This window comes from Macaca nemestrina, chromosome 7, assembly GCF_043159975.1.
Source record: "Macaca nemestrina isolate mMacNem1 chromosome 7, mMacNem.hap1, whole genome shotgun sequence".
Taxonomy (NCBI): domain Eukaryota; kingdom Metazoa; phylum Chordata; class Mammalia; order Primates; family Cercopithecidae; genus Macaca; species Macaca nemestrina.
Window position 1 is genome coordinate 27,075,846 of NC_092131.1, and position 19,030 is coordinate 27,094,875.

Below are 19,030 nucleotides of genomic sequence, written 5' to 3' on the forward strand. Positions count from 1 at the left end.
TGGCATCTAACTAAAGAGCTTCTACATAGCAAAAGAAACTATCAACAGAGTAAACAGACAACCTACAGAATGGGAGAAAACATTTGCAAATTATGCATCTGACAAAGATCTAATACCCAGATTGTGTAAGAAACTTAAATAAATTAATGAGCAAAAACAAACAACCCCATTAAAAAATGGGCAAAGGACATGAAAAGGCGCTCTGATTTTTTGAATTTTGAGCTTTTCTGCACTGCTTTTTCCCCATCTTTGTGGTTTTATCTGCCTTTGGTCTTTGATGATGGTGACGTACAGATGGGGTTTTGGTGTAGATGTCCTTTCTGTTTGTTAGTTTTCCTTCTAACAGTCAGGACCCTTGGCTGCAGGTCTGTTGGAGTTTGCTTGAGGTCCACTCAAGTTAGGGTACTTTCAGTTAGGCTTTTCCAGTTAGGCTACTCGGGGGTCAGGGACCCACTTGAGCAGGCAGTGTCCGTTCTCAGATCCCAGCCTCTGTGCTGGGAGAATCACTGCTGTCTTCAAAGCTGTCGGACAGGGACATTTACATCTGCAGAGGTTTCTGCTGCTTCTTGTTTAGCTATACCCTGTCCCTAGAGGTCCGTAATAGTTGTTTTTTTCCCCAGTTTTTTGAATTTGCTTTCATAGGGGAGGAATGTTTCCTGAAGACACATCAGTGGTTTTGGTTGGGAAGGGCCCTTTGGCTTTTACTCTGAATACATGTGGTAGCATAGTCTCTGTATGATTTCTTCAGCTGTAAACAGCGTCAGTGGTATCTGTTGTTTTCTTGGTGGTTTAGGGTACAGTTATTGGTGGAGGCTGTGGTGCATTTTTCCTGGGGATGGAGATGTCAGCTGGGTAAGTTCTTTGGGTCTTCATAGTGGCAATGGTGGGCCAAGCATGCTTGATCTTGGGCTTCAGGGCAGATTTTGGGTCTTCATATGGCTTGCTTGCATGCAGGTAGTGGTAGCGGTGGTCCAGGTTGATGATTGTGTTCTCAGATCCCTAAGCAGGTGCTTTGGTATGAGTCATGGCAGTAGCAGTGGTGAGGTGATCCTCTCGGTTCCAAAAGGAATGCTGGTGTTGTCGGTAGGTATGGTACAGGATTCCCACACACAGTCCAGACGTGCAGCTCTCAGTCTCTCCTGCTTTCTGTGGCAACAGCACTGCAGAGTCATGCAGAGGTGGGGAGGGATCCTGACATTATACAAGGCTGGGCACAGATGTTATGCTGCCAGTGGGGCATAGTTGCCATGCACAGCCCCATACATGCAGACATCTGGCTACTGTATTGGCTGTGCCTGCAGCAGTTTGCAGAAGGGCAAAAGGTGTCTCACTTTTCTGTTTGTGAGTCTAAGCACAGAGACCACTGCCAGTGGGAGGGGATCTCTCCGCCTGTGAGGCCAAGCATAGAGTTTGTGCCACTACTCGTGGTGGGGTCACTTCTCCTGGTCCCAGACAGTGAGTTCTTGGGCTCTGGAAGGTGCTTACCTTGGTATCCTTTGTTTCAGAGGTTGCTTTTTTGATGCGTTCTATCCTTCTTTCTCCTGGGACATACTTCCTGTGTGCTAGAGTACTAGGGACCCCACACTACCTTTGGGTTCAGTCAGTTCTGTGCTGGTGTAGCCTTCTGGGGGACACAGGGAGATGTTCGTGGGCACCCAGGATGTGTAGATGTTGGAACTGTGGTTCCCAGGGCAGGATGTAGACCTATGATGGCTGTGCTGTCACAGTGGCACCCAGCTGTAGCTGCTCAGGTGTCTGGGTTGGGGTGAGTAACCCAGCACAAGTTCCTGTCTGGTGCAGGGCCCTTCTGGGATGTTCAGACCTCTGTCCTTGATAGTGTTAGGGTTCATGTAGATAAAGGAGCTCTCCAGTGTTTCAGATTGCAGCAGTTTGTGGTGGGAATGCGAACAGCTGAAGTTCTCTCACGTACCCTTTTTCTGTAATACCATTCCCCCTGGGTCTTCTGCTGATCCCAGTTGAGCTGGTCTCTTGTTTCCTGTACCTTGTGTTCCCCTGGTGTTTCCTGAGACTTCTCTGTTAAACTCTAGTGTTCTCTCCTCGATGTTCTATTTGAGGTGTGAGAATTGATTTGCAATTTTGGTTCTTGCTTCTGTCGAGAGCGGGTATCTGTGTCTCTAGTTAGCCATCTTGAAATCAAATTGACCTAAATTTTTAACTTTAATAGTTAATTTTACTTAATTTAAACATAAGTAGAAATTAGTAGGTGGTAATGTGATTGGATGGTATGAAATTGGGCTAGGAGCCATGTCTTGAATTCTTAGTGGCATAGAAATTACACTGATTTTACTTTAATTTTTTGAATATTGGGTGGCTTTATGGGGGAGGTGTTGATGCATTTTATTGAGGGCCTATTTAAAGAAAAATTGCCCAAAAAAAGCCCTTTCTATGTCTTCTCAAATCAAAAAAGGATTATTATATTTATTTGAAACAATATTTATTTTTGAAAAATGAAGTCTCTCCTCTATTTAGCTTTCCTTAGTTTCTGTTTCCTCCTTGTGTTTAAAATGGAAAATTGCTTCCTTCCAAGTGCACAAGTTTATTGTATTACGTAAGATAATGTGTCTGTTCTCTTTCAAATAAACTATAATGTTCTATTATGATGTAAGGCAATAATATTAGGTGTTATGTTACATTAAGTTTCTCTCCCTCAATATTTGTTATATATTTCAGAACAATATGTATATTTTAAATTTATCTGTGTAATTTCTCTTAGTCTTCTCTGCTGCCACATCAGTATTGGTGAGACATAGGTGTATGTCTTTTATTGATACCTGCCTTGGCCTATTGCATTTCATAGCAAATCTATAATGAAGTTGTTCTCACTTAATCAAAAGCAGTCTCAAATACCAATCTGCTTTAAACTGAAGAATTTTATCCTATTTATATTAAAATTTTATTCTCCCAAAGTGCCTACTTTAAACATCAGAGTTGCAGTGTTAAAATTTTCAGTCTAATAGGGTGTGAGATAAATTAAGAAAACAGAGATGTACTTTGAGATATGTGTTCCAGGGTCAGAATTTCCCTTGTGTGTTACTGAGGTCTAGATGTTAATTACATGTCCCTTGTGTTTTAAGTTAAACACTCTAAAGAAATGTGTATTTAAAATCTTCCATGTAGTGTACATCTAGTGAATGAAAGAGAAGTTAATATTTTATTTCTTCCCAAAGAAATGAATGTATTTAATTAATAGAACATGATTTTCTGTAGTTTGCTTAAGTTTAGTATCATGTTTTATTAAAAAGTACAAAGAGGTTGTATGAAGCCTCTCGTAGGATTTGTTTAGAAATAAGTATTTTTAATCACTAAGACTGAAGAACCTATTATTTGGGATTGATGTAGTTTGTGTGTTTCTGCTCCATTTGGCAAAAACAAAATGATAATGGTATATGTGGTCAAAATTAGAATGATAGAAAAGACAGTAGGTTGTATTTTAAAGGAATACTATATGGGATATGGTTATTAGCATGGCCCCTGATGTTTTTATTCGTCTCCTAATTCACTCATTAAAAATTTGAATCAAGTTTTAAAGATTGTTAGTGAATTTTGCTTGAGTTGAAAAGAATTGACTCACATTTTAAGTTTGGTATTCTACTTTCAACCAATCATGACTTTAAAAAACACCATTTGAAAGAGTATGGTCTCAATGAATGATAGCCTAATTTAGCTTCATGTAGGTATAGTTCAGGGCTCCCAGACTTCCTTTGATTGATTTGAGTTCTTTTATTCAAAGAGACTTGCCTTAGTTCTCCTGACTGTGGAAAATTGATTACTTATCCTCTCAGTATCAGTTCATGAAAAACTCAAATTATGCTGAAATGAATGAGTTCATCAAGACGTGCAAGCATATGTCAAACTAATTTCCCAATTGAGGTGACTAGGGGATGGCTTAATTGAGAATCTGAAAATTTCAGGTGAAACTCTATTAAATTTGTTAATTCTTTAGTTTATTCAATAAAAGCAAAACTTTATAATATCAGTTAGGAGTTAGTACTGGAAATAGAACTGCTGTAGTGTTCTATTAGTAAGTGTTTGTAATATCATTGGCAGACATGGTCCTGCTTAGGCTTCCAGGGATTGGGAAGCTGCTGCTGCAAAGGCCTCTTAGCTAGGACCAAGGGTGAGATCCACTGCAGAACAAAACAAATAATGTCTGTATGACTAGTAGCATACGGTATGACTATACTGTATGACTAGTATGTCCAAATTAGCAAGAATATGGTCCCTGCCTCACTTCCACATTCCAAATCTCTAAACATTGCATCTAATTGAGAGATCCTAATTTTTTCCCCAAAACCTAGCTCAAGTGAGTGCTGAGTATTCAGTTTTTGGATTTCCATATGATAGGAGAATATGTTAGAGGGAGGTGGCAATGGGGGCTGATTGCTGTTGGGTCATACCTGACAGTGCCAGTAATCAGTTTTTCTTTTAGTTGAAAGACAGGACCTTACCATGTATTTTTCATTGCCCTTGAGCAGCCTTGTGTCCTTAGTTGGCACCCAAGCAAATGTCAGTTGAATTCATGTTAATCTTAATATCACATTTATAAATATATATACACACATCAATAATGTTATATGCAATACATAATTTCTTTGAAGATTTTTTTAAAGCATGTAGTTCATTTTAGTTTAGTTTAGTTAATTGCATCTAAATGCAATTAACTGGTCACAAGGAAACTGTAAAATGTTCCAACAAGCTAGAAGTCAGCCTAATTTCAATAAATACAAAATATGAATACAATTTATATATATAAAAATATATACATATATATACATAAACATACATATATATGTTTTTGCACTTGAGTCAGCTATTTTTCTCACCATGGTATTTGTATCCCGTTTAGACGCAGCATTTATATTCATTCAATATTTTCATTTAGTCCCTATTTTAAAGAAGTCATATTATGCACAGGGATTAGTTTAATTTTTGTTCATAGGGTCAGCATTATAGATAATTAATTGAATTATATTTCAAATGGAATTCTATCATTGGCTTGTCTACCACTTACTAGCTTTAATGTTACTGCATTTCCCTTGGAAAGAATGGAACTTTATATGCCTATGGTTGAAATATCATTATCATTGCAGTATATCATTTTGATACATTTAGGCAATTGCTACTTTTCATTGTACTGTGCTTCTGGAAACCATATTATGAAACACATCATTGCAGTTTGGTTTGTGTGGTATTATAAGAAATATTGTAATTAATTGTGTGCATACCAAGGTTTTGTAACCAAAACACATTAAAATGAACTTGTCATTAATTCAAAGTTATAAAAACTTTTATTTAAAAATGATTAAAATTTTAAAATTATTCTTTATGTTCTGTAAAATGAGTATAATGTAAACATCCACATAATTTTGCAGTACACGTATTTATTCTAGCATACGAAAAAGTGTGTTATATATAGTATATAAATATATAAAAATGTAACTATAAATCTTCAACTATTGTATCATGTATATGGTATTTCCATAACTGACAGTTTAGTTAGTATAAACATTAAAATAATAATTTACAGTTAATTTTTTTGTCCTAAAATTTAGAAGAGATTTTCTCGGATATCATAAAACTGGGAAAATGGAATAAATTAAACAAGTGGCTTTTTTTCTTCACTAATTTTTCAGGATGAAATAGAGGCTTTACAAATAATTGATTTTCCATTTGTCCTGTCCCTTATCTTGGGATCATTCTTTTTAAATGTTGTAGAGTCAAATTAATTTGCAGTGTTACGAAAAGCTTTACTTGTGAATATTTGGGAGCCGCGTCTTGTTGATCAGGTTTGCATGTTGATCTTTTTCCTCTTTACCATTTTCCTCTCAAGCCCCTTTCCCTTACTCACACTGGTGTTAAGGGAGCTTTGATCATGAAAGAAGATAGTACTAGGCATACTTTGGCATGAGTGGTGTTGGGAGCTGTGTCACTTCCTGGATTGGCTGGCATGGGAATTCATTTTATTTCCTCCACCTCTGTTTCTGTCTCTTTTTTCCCCATTGCCCACTCTTTTTCTCTTTAATACTTTCTGTAGTAACTGTTAAATTAACTTCTTTTGTTTCCTTAGCCACTACCTATTTTTTTTTTAAACATATGGCTGTTGTTTTGAAGAAAGTATCATTTCTTTCTTCACCATCAAATCAGATAAAGTCACTCAGGAATGAAGTGTTAGCATATAGTAGGCAGCATAAATTTGGAAGAGAGGCAAGATTTGAAATAGATCCCAAAGAATTGTTCATATATATCACATTTATTAAAAATAACTGAGAGATGTCTGTCTTGCCTACTAGGCCCTGTAGTTCTCTGGAGCAATAGAACACAGAAATATGCTATGTTATTCATCTTCATGTCTCAGCAACTAGGATATTGCTGAGTGCAGTAAATATTTATTGAATTGAATGAAAATGTGTATTGTCTTCAGAAAAACTGACAAATGTGTTCTTTTCCAGTCTTTCAAATGCCACAGTTTGTTCTTATGTGTGATAAGCCAGCTCCATTGAATTTGATTGCTGAAATTCAATTCAGATGAGAGAAGAATTGGTTCTAAAAGTCCATTCCTGTTTAAAAGGATTATGTTCAATTATTTTTAATGTTGCCATAATATTTAATATCCTAGTGTTAGCATAAAGTCTTTTGATGATTAATCTTTCTCAAGTACATACCTAATCATGTTATTCTCCTGCTGGAAAACCTTTGAAAGCTTAAACTGGATTTCAGTATCTAAGTCAATTTCTGACCTTACTTTTCTTTTTTTTTCTTTATTTCTTCTGGAAAAAAAAAAATAGAAAAGAAAAAACAGGATACATGTGCAGAACATGGAGGTTTGTTACATAGGTTATATGTGTGCCATGTTGGTTTGCTATATCTATTGATTCATCCTCTAAGTCCCTCTCCTCACCCCCCATTCCCCAACAGGCCCCCCTGGTGTGTGTTGTTCCCCTCTTTGTGTCCATGTGTTCTCAATGTTCAACTCCCACTTATGAATGAGAGCATGCGGTGTTTGGTTTTCTGTTCCTGTGTTAGTTTGCTGAGGAGAATGGCTTCCAGCTTCATCCAGATCCCTGCAAAGGACATGATCTCATTCCTTTTTATGGCTGCATAGTATTCCATGGTGTATAGATACCATATTTTCTTTATCTAGTCTATCATTGATGGGAATTTGGGCTGATTCCATGTCTGTGCGATTGTAAATAATGCTGTAGTAAACATACGTGTGCATGTATCTTTACAACAGAATGGTTTATATTCCTTTGAGTATATACCCAGTAATGGGATTGCTGGGCCAAATGGTATTTCTGGTTCTAGATTCTTGAGGAATCACCTTACTGTCTTCCACAATGGCCAAACTAATTTACATTCCCACCAACAGTATAAAAGTGTTTGTGTATCTCCACAGCCTCACCAGCATCTATTGTTGTGGGATGGTTTCTCATTGTGATTTTGATTTGCATTTATCTGATGATCAGTGATGTTGAGCTTGTTTTTTTTTTTTTTTTTGGAGATGAAGTCTCGCACTGTCACCCGGGTTGGAATGCAGTGGCATGATCTTGGTTCACTGCTACAATCTCTGCCTTCCGGGTTCAAGCGATTCTCCTGCCTCAGCCTCCCAAGTAGCTGGGATTACCAGCACCCACCACTGTGCAGCTAAATTTTTGTATTTTTAGTAGAGACGGGGTTTCACTATGTTGACCAGTCTGGTCGCAAACTCCTGACCTCGTGATCCGCCCACCTTGGCCTCCCAAAGTGCTGGGATTACAGGCGTGAGCCACTGCACCCGGCTGATGTTGAGGTTTTTTTCATATGTTTGTTGGCCACGTAAATGTCTTCTTTTGAGAAGCATCTGTTCATATCCTTTGCCCTCTTTTTGATATGGTTGTTTTTTTCTTGTAAATATGTTTCAAGTTCCTTCTCAATAAATGCAGAAAAGGCCCTTGATAAAATTCAACATCCCTTCATGTTAAAAACTCTCAATAAACTAGGTATTGATGGAACATATCTCAAAATAGTAAGGGTTGTTTATGACAAACCCACAGCCAATATCATATTGAATGGGCAAAAGCTGGAAGCATTCCCTTTGAAAACTGATACAAGACAAGGAGATCTCTCATCACTCCTATTCAGTATAGCTTTGGAAGTTCTGGCCAGGGCAATCAGGCAAGAGAAACAAATAAAGGTATTCAAATAGGAAGAGAGGAAGTCAATTTGTCTCTGTTTGCAGACAAAATGATTTTATATTTAGAAAATCCCATCATCTCAGCCAAAAAAGCCCTTGAACTGATAAGCAACCTGACCTTATTTTTAAATCTCTCTTTAGCCCTCTCAAGCTATTGTCATAATCAGCTACCAATAGTGAAATCTGTTGCTCGTGCGTTTTTATGGTAGTGAATGCTCATTTCTTTCCATAAGTGACCCAATCTTCTCTTCACATTTTAGTTTGCTTTCTTTCTCATGTTTCATTTCTCTTCTTTCTGAGGTCTTGCTGAACAGAGTAGTTTCTCTTGAAACCTACTAATTTAAGTCTGGTTTCTACTAGTTAACAGCAATGTCTGTTCTCTCCTGCTCATTCATATTCACCCCAATCAGTACTTGTACTGAAGTACTTCCTTAGTGCCTAGCCTATTGTCTTTAACATAGAAAGGAGTAAGTAAGTAGTCTATGCCTGGTTTAGTTGTAACACAAGTCAACCTTATCCTGTGATTGTTTTTTTCAGTTCACAAACATTTCAGAAAAACCTCTGCATCAAGGACGTATGATTCCTATTCAAGAGTTCCTCTTGTCTGGAAGGAACATGGCAACTTAGTTATTAAAGGGGTCATTTGAATAGTATCCAAGCCATTAACATAGTGAAGTGGAATCAATATTGGATTGACTATTAGGGACCTGTGTTTAGTACTTTCTCTGCCAAAAACTATCTACCTTGTCTTGGATTGATTACTCTTCCTGTGCCTCAATTTCCTGATCTGTAAAATAAAGACATTGGATTATGTCACTAATTCTAACATTGTTGCTAGCAAGATACAAAAAGTTCTCTTTATTGAGTTTCTAAAATGTGTCAGTTACTCTTTTGGGTGCTTTATCTTCATGTAGGTTATCATTCCTCTGGAAGTTGGTGGTGTTGAGTCCATTTTATAAGTGACGTTGTATCGGGGGAATCCACCCCCAATATTTCAACGTAGGTTCTTTTGATTTTCCATAAGTGTCGGTCGGCTGAGAAATAAAGAGAAAGAGTACAAAGACAGGAATTTTACGGCTGGGCTGCCGGGGGTGACATCACATCTCGGTAGGACTGTGATGCTCACCTGAGCCTCAAACCAGCAAGTTTTTTATTAAGGGTTTCAAAAGGGGAGGGGGTGTAAAACAGGAAGTAGGTACAAAGATCACATGCTTCAAAAGGGAAAAAGCAGAACTACTAATAAGGGTCTAATGAAGATCACATGCTTCTGAGGGAACAGGACAAAGGGAGAAAGCAGAACCACTGATAAAGGTCCAACAAAGATCCCAAGGCAAAGGGCAAAAGCAGAACTACTGATAAGGGTCTATGTTCAGCAGTGTGCATATTTTCTTGATAAACATCTTAAATAAGAGAAAACAGGGTTCAAGAGCAGAGAACCAGTCTAACCACAGTTTACTGGGGCGGAGTTTTTCCCCACCCTAGTAAGCCTGAGGGTACTGCAGGAGACCAGGGCGTATCTCAGTCCTTATCTCAACTGCACAAGACAGACATTCCCAGAGCAGCCGTTTATAGACCTCCCCCCAGGAATGCATTCCTTTCCCAGTGTATTAATATTAATATTCCTTGCTAGGAAAATAATTTAGCAGTATCTCTCCTACTTGCATGTCCATTTATAGGCTCTCCGCAAGAAGAAAAATATGACTCTTTCTGCCTGATCCTGCAGGCAGTCAGACTTTATGGTTGTCTTCCCTTGTTCCCTAAAAATTGCTGTTACTCTGTTCTTTTTCAAGGTGCACTGATTTCATATTGTTCAAACACACATGTTTTACAATCAATTTGTACAGTTAACACAATTATCACAGTGGTCTTGAAGTGGCATACATCCTCAGCTTATGAAGATAACAGGATTAAGAGATTAAAGTAAAGACAGGCATAAGAAATTATAAAAGTATTATTTGGGAACTGATAAATGTTCATGAAATCTTCACAATTTATGTTCCTCTGCCACGTCTCCAGCTGGTTTCTCCATTCGGGGTCCCTGACTTCCCACGACAACGTTGCTTTGGTTCACGAAGGGTAAGCACCCTTCTAAGGTCACAGGATAGAGCTGGGATTTGAACGCAAGCCTGAGTGACTCATTCTCTTTCCATGATATGCCAGTGTCTTCCGAGAGATGTGACTTTTGAGTCATTACAGTCTGGCAGTTTTCTCACTTACCCTTACAAGTTTCTATACAAAGTACATAAATACTATAAATGAAAATGATTATTTAAAATATGTATTGTTTAGAGTATCCTGGCTTATTTGGGGGTAGATTTTCCATTTTTGATATATGTTTTTAAATGTTCACCAAGGTGCCCAGTCTCTTGTGTGTGTTCACTGTCAAGTGTTAGTAGAGGAAAAATTGCATTATATTATATTATACTTTTGTTCCATGAGTGAACAAATAAGTAGTTATTGTTGCCGCCTATATGGTAGTCTACTTTATGTCTCTTAAACCCTCATGGAAAATGTTTTAGATGCAGGCTTAACAGTTCTTTTCTGGCATTTGAGAACTTGGATGATAAGTAGTTTTCTACACTGAAATAAAGTTTTACTTAAATAATAATAATGAGAATTCACTGTGTCCAGACTACAAAAAATATAGTTTATTTTGACCACCTGATTTCTGAGAGTCTAAAATTTTGCTCCATACAGGTAGCTGGTGCCCAAGTGACCAGCCCCTAATTAAAACTTTGGACCCAATGAGCTTTCCAGATAGATAACACTTTATATGTGTTGTCAGAATTCATTGCTGGAGGAATTGAACATGCCCTGTGTAATTTCACTGGGAGTAATTTCTTGGAGTGTGCACCTATTTTCCACTGGACTTCACTTCATGTGCCTTTTTCTCTTTGCTAATTTTGCTTTGTATCTCTCCTCTTTAATAAATCTTAACATAATTATGACTGTATTATGCTGAGTCCTATAAATCCTTCTAACTACCAGCAAACCTGAGACCTTCAACACAACTATCAATCAACATTTATTCCCACTTGAAGAAAGAAAGAGAAAAGAAGGGGAATTGAAAGGTATAACGTTTTAGATTTAGATGGAGCTTTTATAAGCCTTTTGGCATTGTATGGGCAAAAATGTATGGTAATATGGATAATTCTGTTTTTGAGTTGTTCCTTTTTTTGACACTGCTTATATAGCGGAAATAAACATGGACTTAATTAAGTGATACAAAATTTAACCATTCTGCTTTAGTGGCTGAGATAATTTCACACAATCTAAATATAAAAAGTTCTTCAGTGTAGAAGATGCCTCCAGGAATATGTAATAGTAATAATGGAACTGAAAATCATTATAATGGAATAAATAAGAAAAATGCTTTTCATTTAGCATTTCTTGTAGTGCATCAGGAAGATAATATTTACTACTTGTGCCTTAATATTTACTATAAATATCCTGAAAACATTTATGCATGGATTTATTATGTGTTTGTACACTTACATGCTCTAGGTATATGTGCATGTGTATGTGAGTGAGAGTGTATGTGTGTTGGGAATTGATATGAGGGTTCTGTAGTACAGTCCTTTGATTGATGTGGGATAAATATTTATTACAGTTAGATTTTTCTGATTGATTATTTGAGGAAGGTGGATTAAAGAAATGCCAAAACAATGGCTGAATACGATCCTTAGGAGAATATAGGAAGGACCTCTATAATGAATTTTACCTTAAAAATAACACAGGCTGATAGCAAAGATGTAGCTACTGATAGTTTCCAGACTCAGGGCAGTTAGAAGAGGTGTTCATCTAGGACAAATTCAAACCTGTTGATTAGTGAAAATCACAATTATTTACAAGAAGATCCATACCGTTTTCTGTTCTTTTATACTCACATACCCAATCAATGACATGATCTTTTCAAATGCTATTCAAAGTGAATTATTGCACATAGCATGTTAATATAAGAGTCTGCCATTTTAAAATGTGAGAACAAAAGAGTTTGCCTGCATAAGCTCTGGGCTTGAATATGTTAATCCTTTGCTCCCTGTTGTTGCTCTGTAATTACAGAAGAATAAATAACCCTGAACTTATTTTCCTTCTGGGTTCAAGTGAGTTGCTGGAGAAATCCAAAGAATTTGGTATACTCTTGGGCCCATTATCAATTTGAGACTATCTAACTAGAACCTTATTTCTGTTTGTCATCTTTTAAACATCTATCAGTTGTTCATTTCCTCTTTTCCTACAGTGATTTTTTCAGATCTTCTCACTATTAAAATACACAATTTAACTCATTTCCGTCCTCCCTCATCAGAGAGCTACTTTCCTGCCATTTTAGAAGGACTGCCTTTTTGTTAGGAGTTGGTCCTCAGATAAGTTTACTTCTTGACTTACTAAATGTAAGACACCTGTGAGATTTCTAAGTGTAGAAAGTTATGAAGCTGTTGCAGGAAGTCAGGGACACCAAACGGAGGGACTCACACCATGGCAGAAGAACAAAAATTGTGAAGATTTCATGAACATTTATCACTTCCCCAATTGATACTCCCGTGATTTCCTATGCCTGTCTTTACTTTAATCTCTGAATCCTGTCATCTTTGTGAGGAGGATGTATGTCGCCTCAGGACCCTGTGATGATTGTGTTAACTGCACAAATTGTTTGTAGAGCATGTGTGCTTGAACAATATGAAATCTGGGCACCTTGGAAAAAGAACAGGATAACAGCAATGTTCCGGAAACAAGGGAGGTTACCTTAAACTCTGACTGCCAGTGAGACGGGCGGAACAGAGCCATATTTCTCTTCTTTCAAAAGCAAATAGGAGAAATATCGCTGAATTCTTTTTCTTAGCAAGGAACATCCCTGAGAAAGAGAATGCGCCCCTGAGGGTAGGCCTCTGAAGTGGCCACTTTGGGGGCAGCTATCTTTTATGGTTGAAGATGAAGAGAAAGGGATTAAATAAGTCCCAGTCTCCTATAGCACTCCCAGGGTTATTAGGACGGGGAAATACCTGCCTAAGAAATTTTGGTCAGACTGGTTGTCTGCTTTCAAACCCTATCTCCTGATAAGATGTTATTAATGACAATGCGTGCCTGAAACTTCATTAGCAATTTTAATTTCACCCCATCCTGTGGTCCTGTGATCTTGCCCTGCCTCCATTTGCTTTGTGATATTTTATTACCTTGTGAAGCATGTGATCTCTGTTACCCACACCCTATTCGTGCACTCCCTCCCCTTTGAAAACTGCTAATAAAAACTTGCTGGTTTTACGGCTCAGAGAGCACCATGGAACCTGCCAACATGTGATGTCTCCTCCAGACACCCAGCTTTAAAATTTCTCTCTCTTGTACTCTTTCCCTTTATTTCTCAGACCAGCCAACACTTAGGGAGATAGAAAAGAACCCATGCTGAATATCGGGGTTGGGGTTCCCCCGATATGAAGCCATTAGATATTTGAAAGTCTGGAGATGAGGAGTTAGTATGGCTTCTGAATGTAGGACTCACTAATACCTACTAATATCTGTCTACCTAAATACTCATCTACCAAGGATATTGTGTAGGTGAGATGATTCATAATATTGGAACTTTATAGAGTTATTTAGATTTAAGAGGCTAAATGGTAGAAGAGACTCAGGAAAGGAGATTATGAAAGAAGAAGAGGAAGATAGAGAGCTAGTGAAAAGTGGTATTGTGAAAGTTAAGGAAGCAGAGAGTTAGAATGAGCAAGGGGTTATTAACAGTGTCACATGCTACAAGGAAACTAAGTGAAGGAAATTTTTGTTTATTTTGTTTTGTTTTGACTGAATCTTGCTCTGTGGCCTTGGCTGGAGTGCAGTGGCGGAAGCTCAGCTCACTGCAAACTCCACCTCCTGGCTTCGAGCTGTTCTTGTGCCTCAGCCTCCTGAGTAGCTGGGATTACAGGTATGTGCCACCACACCCAGCTAATTTTTGTGTTTTTAGTAGGAGACAGGGGTTTTGCTGTGTTGTCCAGGCTGGTCTCGTACTCCTGGGCTCAAGTGATCCACCCACCTTGGCCTCCCAAAGTAAGGTTTTGAAAGAGTTTTCGTATTTGGCTGTAGGTGATCTTGGGGGATCTTGATGAGAGCTATTTTCATAGTATGATGGAAACCAGACGTAGTGAACCAAGAGAACTGAAATATGGTTGTGGGAGCATCAAGTATGAACTACTCTTTCCAGGAGCTTGGCTTAAGAGGTAGATGAGTACATGGTACTGGGTAGAAGATAATGTAGGATTGAGAAAAGTGCTTTTGTTGCTGGTGTTTTTCTTTGTTTTTATTTTTAAAAATCTTTACTGTTAGTTTTTGAGATGAGAGAAGTAAAGTGGAATAGTCAAGTAGGAAAATCACAGAGATAGGCTGTTTGTCTAAGGAAGAATCCCCTTTCCTTGGAGGCTGGAAAAGAGAAGAAATTGACCATTGGTAAATTTTAAAATACAAGTAGGATATATTTGGGGTATCCTGCATTAACTGCCTGCCTCAATTTTACTTTTGAAGGAGGAACTATAGTACATACCAAAACCAAGGGTAAAAATGGGAGGGTCAGAGATGAGACTTTTTGTAATAATGGCCCTTGTGTGAGCTGGGTTGAGGCATGTGGAAGACTTTCTGGGTGCCAATGAGTTGACTCTCAGTGTGTGGTCACATCAACTGATAGTCCTGTGTGATGTTTCTTACAGGACTCAACCCAACGTAGGAATTAGTAATTTTTTAAGTTCACCTAGAGTTGGTGGTTTTGTTGGTAATGTTCAGTTAATGAACAGTTTAAAGAGGGAGGCTCGGTGTAAGCAAGAGATTGGCTAAAGTGAAAAAATAATAGTGTTTGGGTTAGAAAGCCAGGATTTAAAACTAGCAAAAGAAATCTCAAGGGAGTGGTCATCTCCTTGACAATGAAGCACAGATAACACAGAAGGAAGAGGGTGTAATAGCTGATTAGATTGGTAATTAAATCCAAGAGTTATGGGAAGAGGATGGAGTGAGGAACCTCTTGCTTTAAAGGTGGCAGTTCTGATAAAAACACCAAGATAAAACTGTGGCAGTGGGTGACTGAAGAGGCGTGGAGTTGGGGTCATCTGAGAATCTGGAAGTTTAGCAATAGGTTGATAACATGGGTTCTAGAAGCAAACTATCCAGGTCCAAATCCCTATGCCCTCACTTATTAGGTATGTGATCTTGAACAAATTATTAACTGCAGCAAATGTTGGTTACTTTTCACTGAAATGGGGATAATAGTGTCTCATTTTAGATTTGTGTTGGGATTGAATGAGGTAATTCATATAAAGCATTAAATCTTGGTATAACTTGAGAACTCAATGCATTTCAGTCACAGTCATAGTTATTTGATTATTATTGCTCCTTTTCTTTTAAATCTCAGCTTATGCATCACCTCCTATAGGAGACTGTCTGCAGCCACACTGTAGACTATAGACGCCTTTAGGTAACTCTCCATCATGTTTTAGCACTAGGACTATCTACGATAGTGGTTGATGAAAATACCTCCCTAATTAGAGTTAGCTTCTCTGGTATTAAGACTGTGTCCTATTAATTTTCTATAAACCATATGCCTGATGAACAGGAAGTGTAACCACTTTCTTTCCAAGGATTTGTTGAAAAGAAAAATAAGTTCCATTTCTCTTTTGATGAGGAATCACTTGATTGCTGCTTGTTAATCAAGTTGATTTCTAGCATATTGGTAATACTTTTAGAATAAGAGCAAAAGTTAAACCACAATTACAGGGGTTTTTCTGATCTTATTGTAGAATTTTCTACACACACAAGTACACAGTTCTCAATTTCCCATTTGGGTGGATGCAGTGTCTTCCAGGCTGCCTTGAATTTAGCAAACTGGACAAATGCAAACCTGTTGCCTAGAAAATGAAGTTTGTTTTTGAGGCATTTAAAAAAATGTTTGCCGTAATGTCAGACTATGATTTTAATCATGAGGGAGATTATATTTAACCTTATTTGAGCCATAGATCATGGAATCTGGACCTGGAAACTCTGCTGTTGGGGCCAAAGGAGCTTGGTAAATGTTTCTAGTTTCATTTGTCTGGGCCTTAGTTCGGTGGAGATGTTATTTATTGTTTATCCAACTCACAGCCTCATTCTAGCCCCTTGAACCCATTCTTATTTGGACACATGACATTTTTATGTTACCATTGTTGCCACTAAGTATTTGGAAAGTAAGGCTCAGGAGGGGCAGCTTATGTGACCCATTGTAAGCACTTTATTTCTGAATTTATCACTTTCTTACAAAGCTTTACAAAAGTGGCTTAATGTTAATGATTCTTTAACGGCTTAATGTTAATGATTATTTTATTTGTATGAACTTACTTAAAACAATATCTTCTCATTTTTAAACTTAAAATATTTACTTATTCTTAAAATATGTATTAATCATGATGATTTAGTGTAATTTCCAAATATATAATCACCATCCTGGCTTTAGGGAAGCTAGACTTAAGGTTTTTTTTCTTGATTAGAGAAATATTCAAAATAAAGTTAAATTAAATGTATTTATAAATGTGTACTGTAGTGATTCATATCAGCTTGGGATAAGTGCTTCAACATATAATATTATGTTGGTTTATCTGGAAATAATCAATGTATAAGCACTTTATTGGGAACCTAATATAGTGTTATCTATGCTGATGTTTCTGTCACTTTATTGTTACTTATTTTTTTTATTATAATTTTGTTTTGCTGCCAGAAAGCAAAATGTTATATATGATTGCTACTAGTAGTTCTCTGATAACCTGACAAATTTTAAAACATTAATATTTCTTCAGTTGGACAGAACACTAGGTTGTTACTAAAATAATGCACATTGTTTTCTTCAAAAGTGCCTTCTATTTTAGTGACAGTCAATTGGAAACCCGTATTAGCCTTTTTTGGACAATAAAATAGTCCAAAAAAGAGGGAATTTTTTTTTTTTTTTTTTTTTTTTTGAGACGGAGTCTTGCTCTGTTGCCCAGGCTGGAGGGCAGTGGCGCGATCTCGGCTCACTGCAAGCTCCGCCTCCTGGGTTTACGCCATTCTCCTGCCTCAGCCTCCTGAGTAGCTGGGACTACAGGCGCCCGCCACCGCGCCCGGCTAATTTTTTGTATTTTTAGTAGAGACGGGGTTTCACCGTGGTCTCGATTTCCTGACCTTGTGATCCGCCCGCCTCGGCCTCCCAAAGTGCTGGGATTACAGGCGTGAGCCACTGCGCCCGGCAAGAGGGAATATTTATATAAAAAATTGTTCCCAACTAATGTGGTTATAAAATACAAAGAAAATGACTCATATTTTCTAAATTGATTGCTAATGATTTTTAATACAGATGATTTCCATTTCAGTGACATTAGAGATTCTTGTTTGATGATATGCTACACATCTAATTTTGACAAGCATTTGTTCCTAATGTTTCACATGCTTTATTCTTAGATTTTAACACGTGAACTGGAGAATGGGGAAAAACAGCAACTCCAGATGTTGGATCGACTTAAGGAGATCCAGAATCACTTTGACACATGTGAGGCTGAGCGTAAGCATGCTGACCTTCAAATCTCAGAGCTGACTCGCCATGCAGAGGATGCAACCAAGCAGGCTGAGCAGTACCTCAGTGAGCTCCAGCAGTCAGAGGCCCTGAAAGAGGAGGCGGAGAAGAGGAGGGAAGACCTGAAACTGAAAGCTCAAGAATCCATTAGGCAGTGGAAGCTTAAACATAAGAAGTTAGAGCGAGCGTTGGAGAAACAATCTGAAACAGTTGATGAACTGACAGGCAAGAATAATCAGGTATAAAAGCCACATTCCTAAGGAATGGTTTTCAATGTGACCCATCCATTCATTCATCTGTCCTTTGAAAAAACACTTGAGTGCCATACTGTGCATATAATCAATATGCCCTTGATAGAAGAATCCTTATGGTTGACTGTTTCAAAGTATAAAAGTTAATTTTTAAATATTTTTTACTTAAGCCTTTTCATAGTTTAATATTATGTGGCTTTTCAGAGTTGGCCCATCAATAGATGTACCCCTTGCCCCAGTTTAGGTGTAAGTTTCCTAAATTGAATTATTCTTTAATCTCCTAATATTCCAATGGAAGAAAATTATTAAATCTTCCTTATTTTCACACAACTTTCCTCCCAATGCATGTATTTTAAAATCTCATTTATTTATATATTTCAACTAGGTATTGGTTAGAAAGAAGCATTTAAAAAATGCAGTAGTTACTAGGGCCATTTACTGGCAGCAACTGTAATGGGCTTACTTAAATGCGTACGCTGAGGATCTCACTGACTGAGCAGTGTTATGGGATCACAACCCTCTTCAAGACTTTGCTTTTATGCCCTTTTGATAGCAACAAAACGCGTTTCACTCATCTATGTATGCATTTCACATTAACTTTTCTCTTGTATAATCGGTTAGTTTAAATGGATTTTATGCTCCTATGTTGATTCTCATCTGATATATCTTTGGGTTGAATTAAACCCAGATGTTTATAAGATAATAAGCAGGAAAGTCATGATTGATTTTTATCCATGTTTATTCTTGGTTTATCATTTGTGCTTTGTCATTTGTCACTTGTCAAGAACTCTGTACATTCCAAAAGAATAATCATTTGGATAAGTTGACTTTCTTTGAAAAGAAAACAAAATGTAGGGCATTATATTTATAAAATCAATTTTCAGCTTTTAAGAGTGACAGATGCTTATTTCAGATGAGCTGTCATGGAAAAGATACTTTATCTTTTACATATGAATTTCTCGGACATATAGAAGATGAAAAAAATGATCATTTTGCACTCACTGCAGATTGCTTTTCATTTTAACCCATCTGACACATACT

The 19,030-nt window shown here is 37.4% G+C and overlaps 1 protein-coding gene across 14 annotated transcripts in view; it reads left to right on the forward strand.

The window, feature by feature from the left end:
• The window catches only part of LOC105467643 (centrosomal protein 128), a 458,395-nt gene that overhangs the window by 126,354 nt on the left and 313,011 nt on the right, over positions 1-19,030 (forward strand). For all 14 annotated transcript variants that reach the window (XM_071099786.1, XM_071099789.1, XM_071099780.1 and 11 more), the window contains one exon: positions 17,627-17,977. In XM_071099786.1, the coding sequence (XP_070955887.1) occupies positions 17,627-17,977 (351 nt within the window). The remainder of the gene's footprint in view (positions 1-17,626; positions 17,978-19,030) is intronic.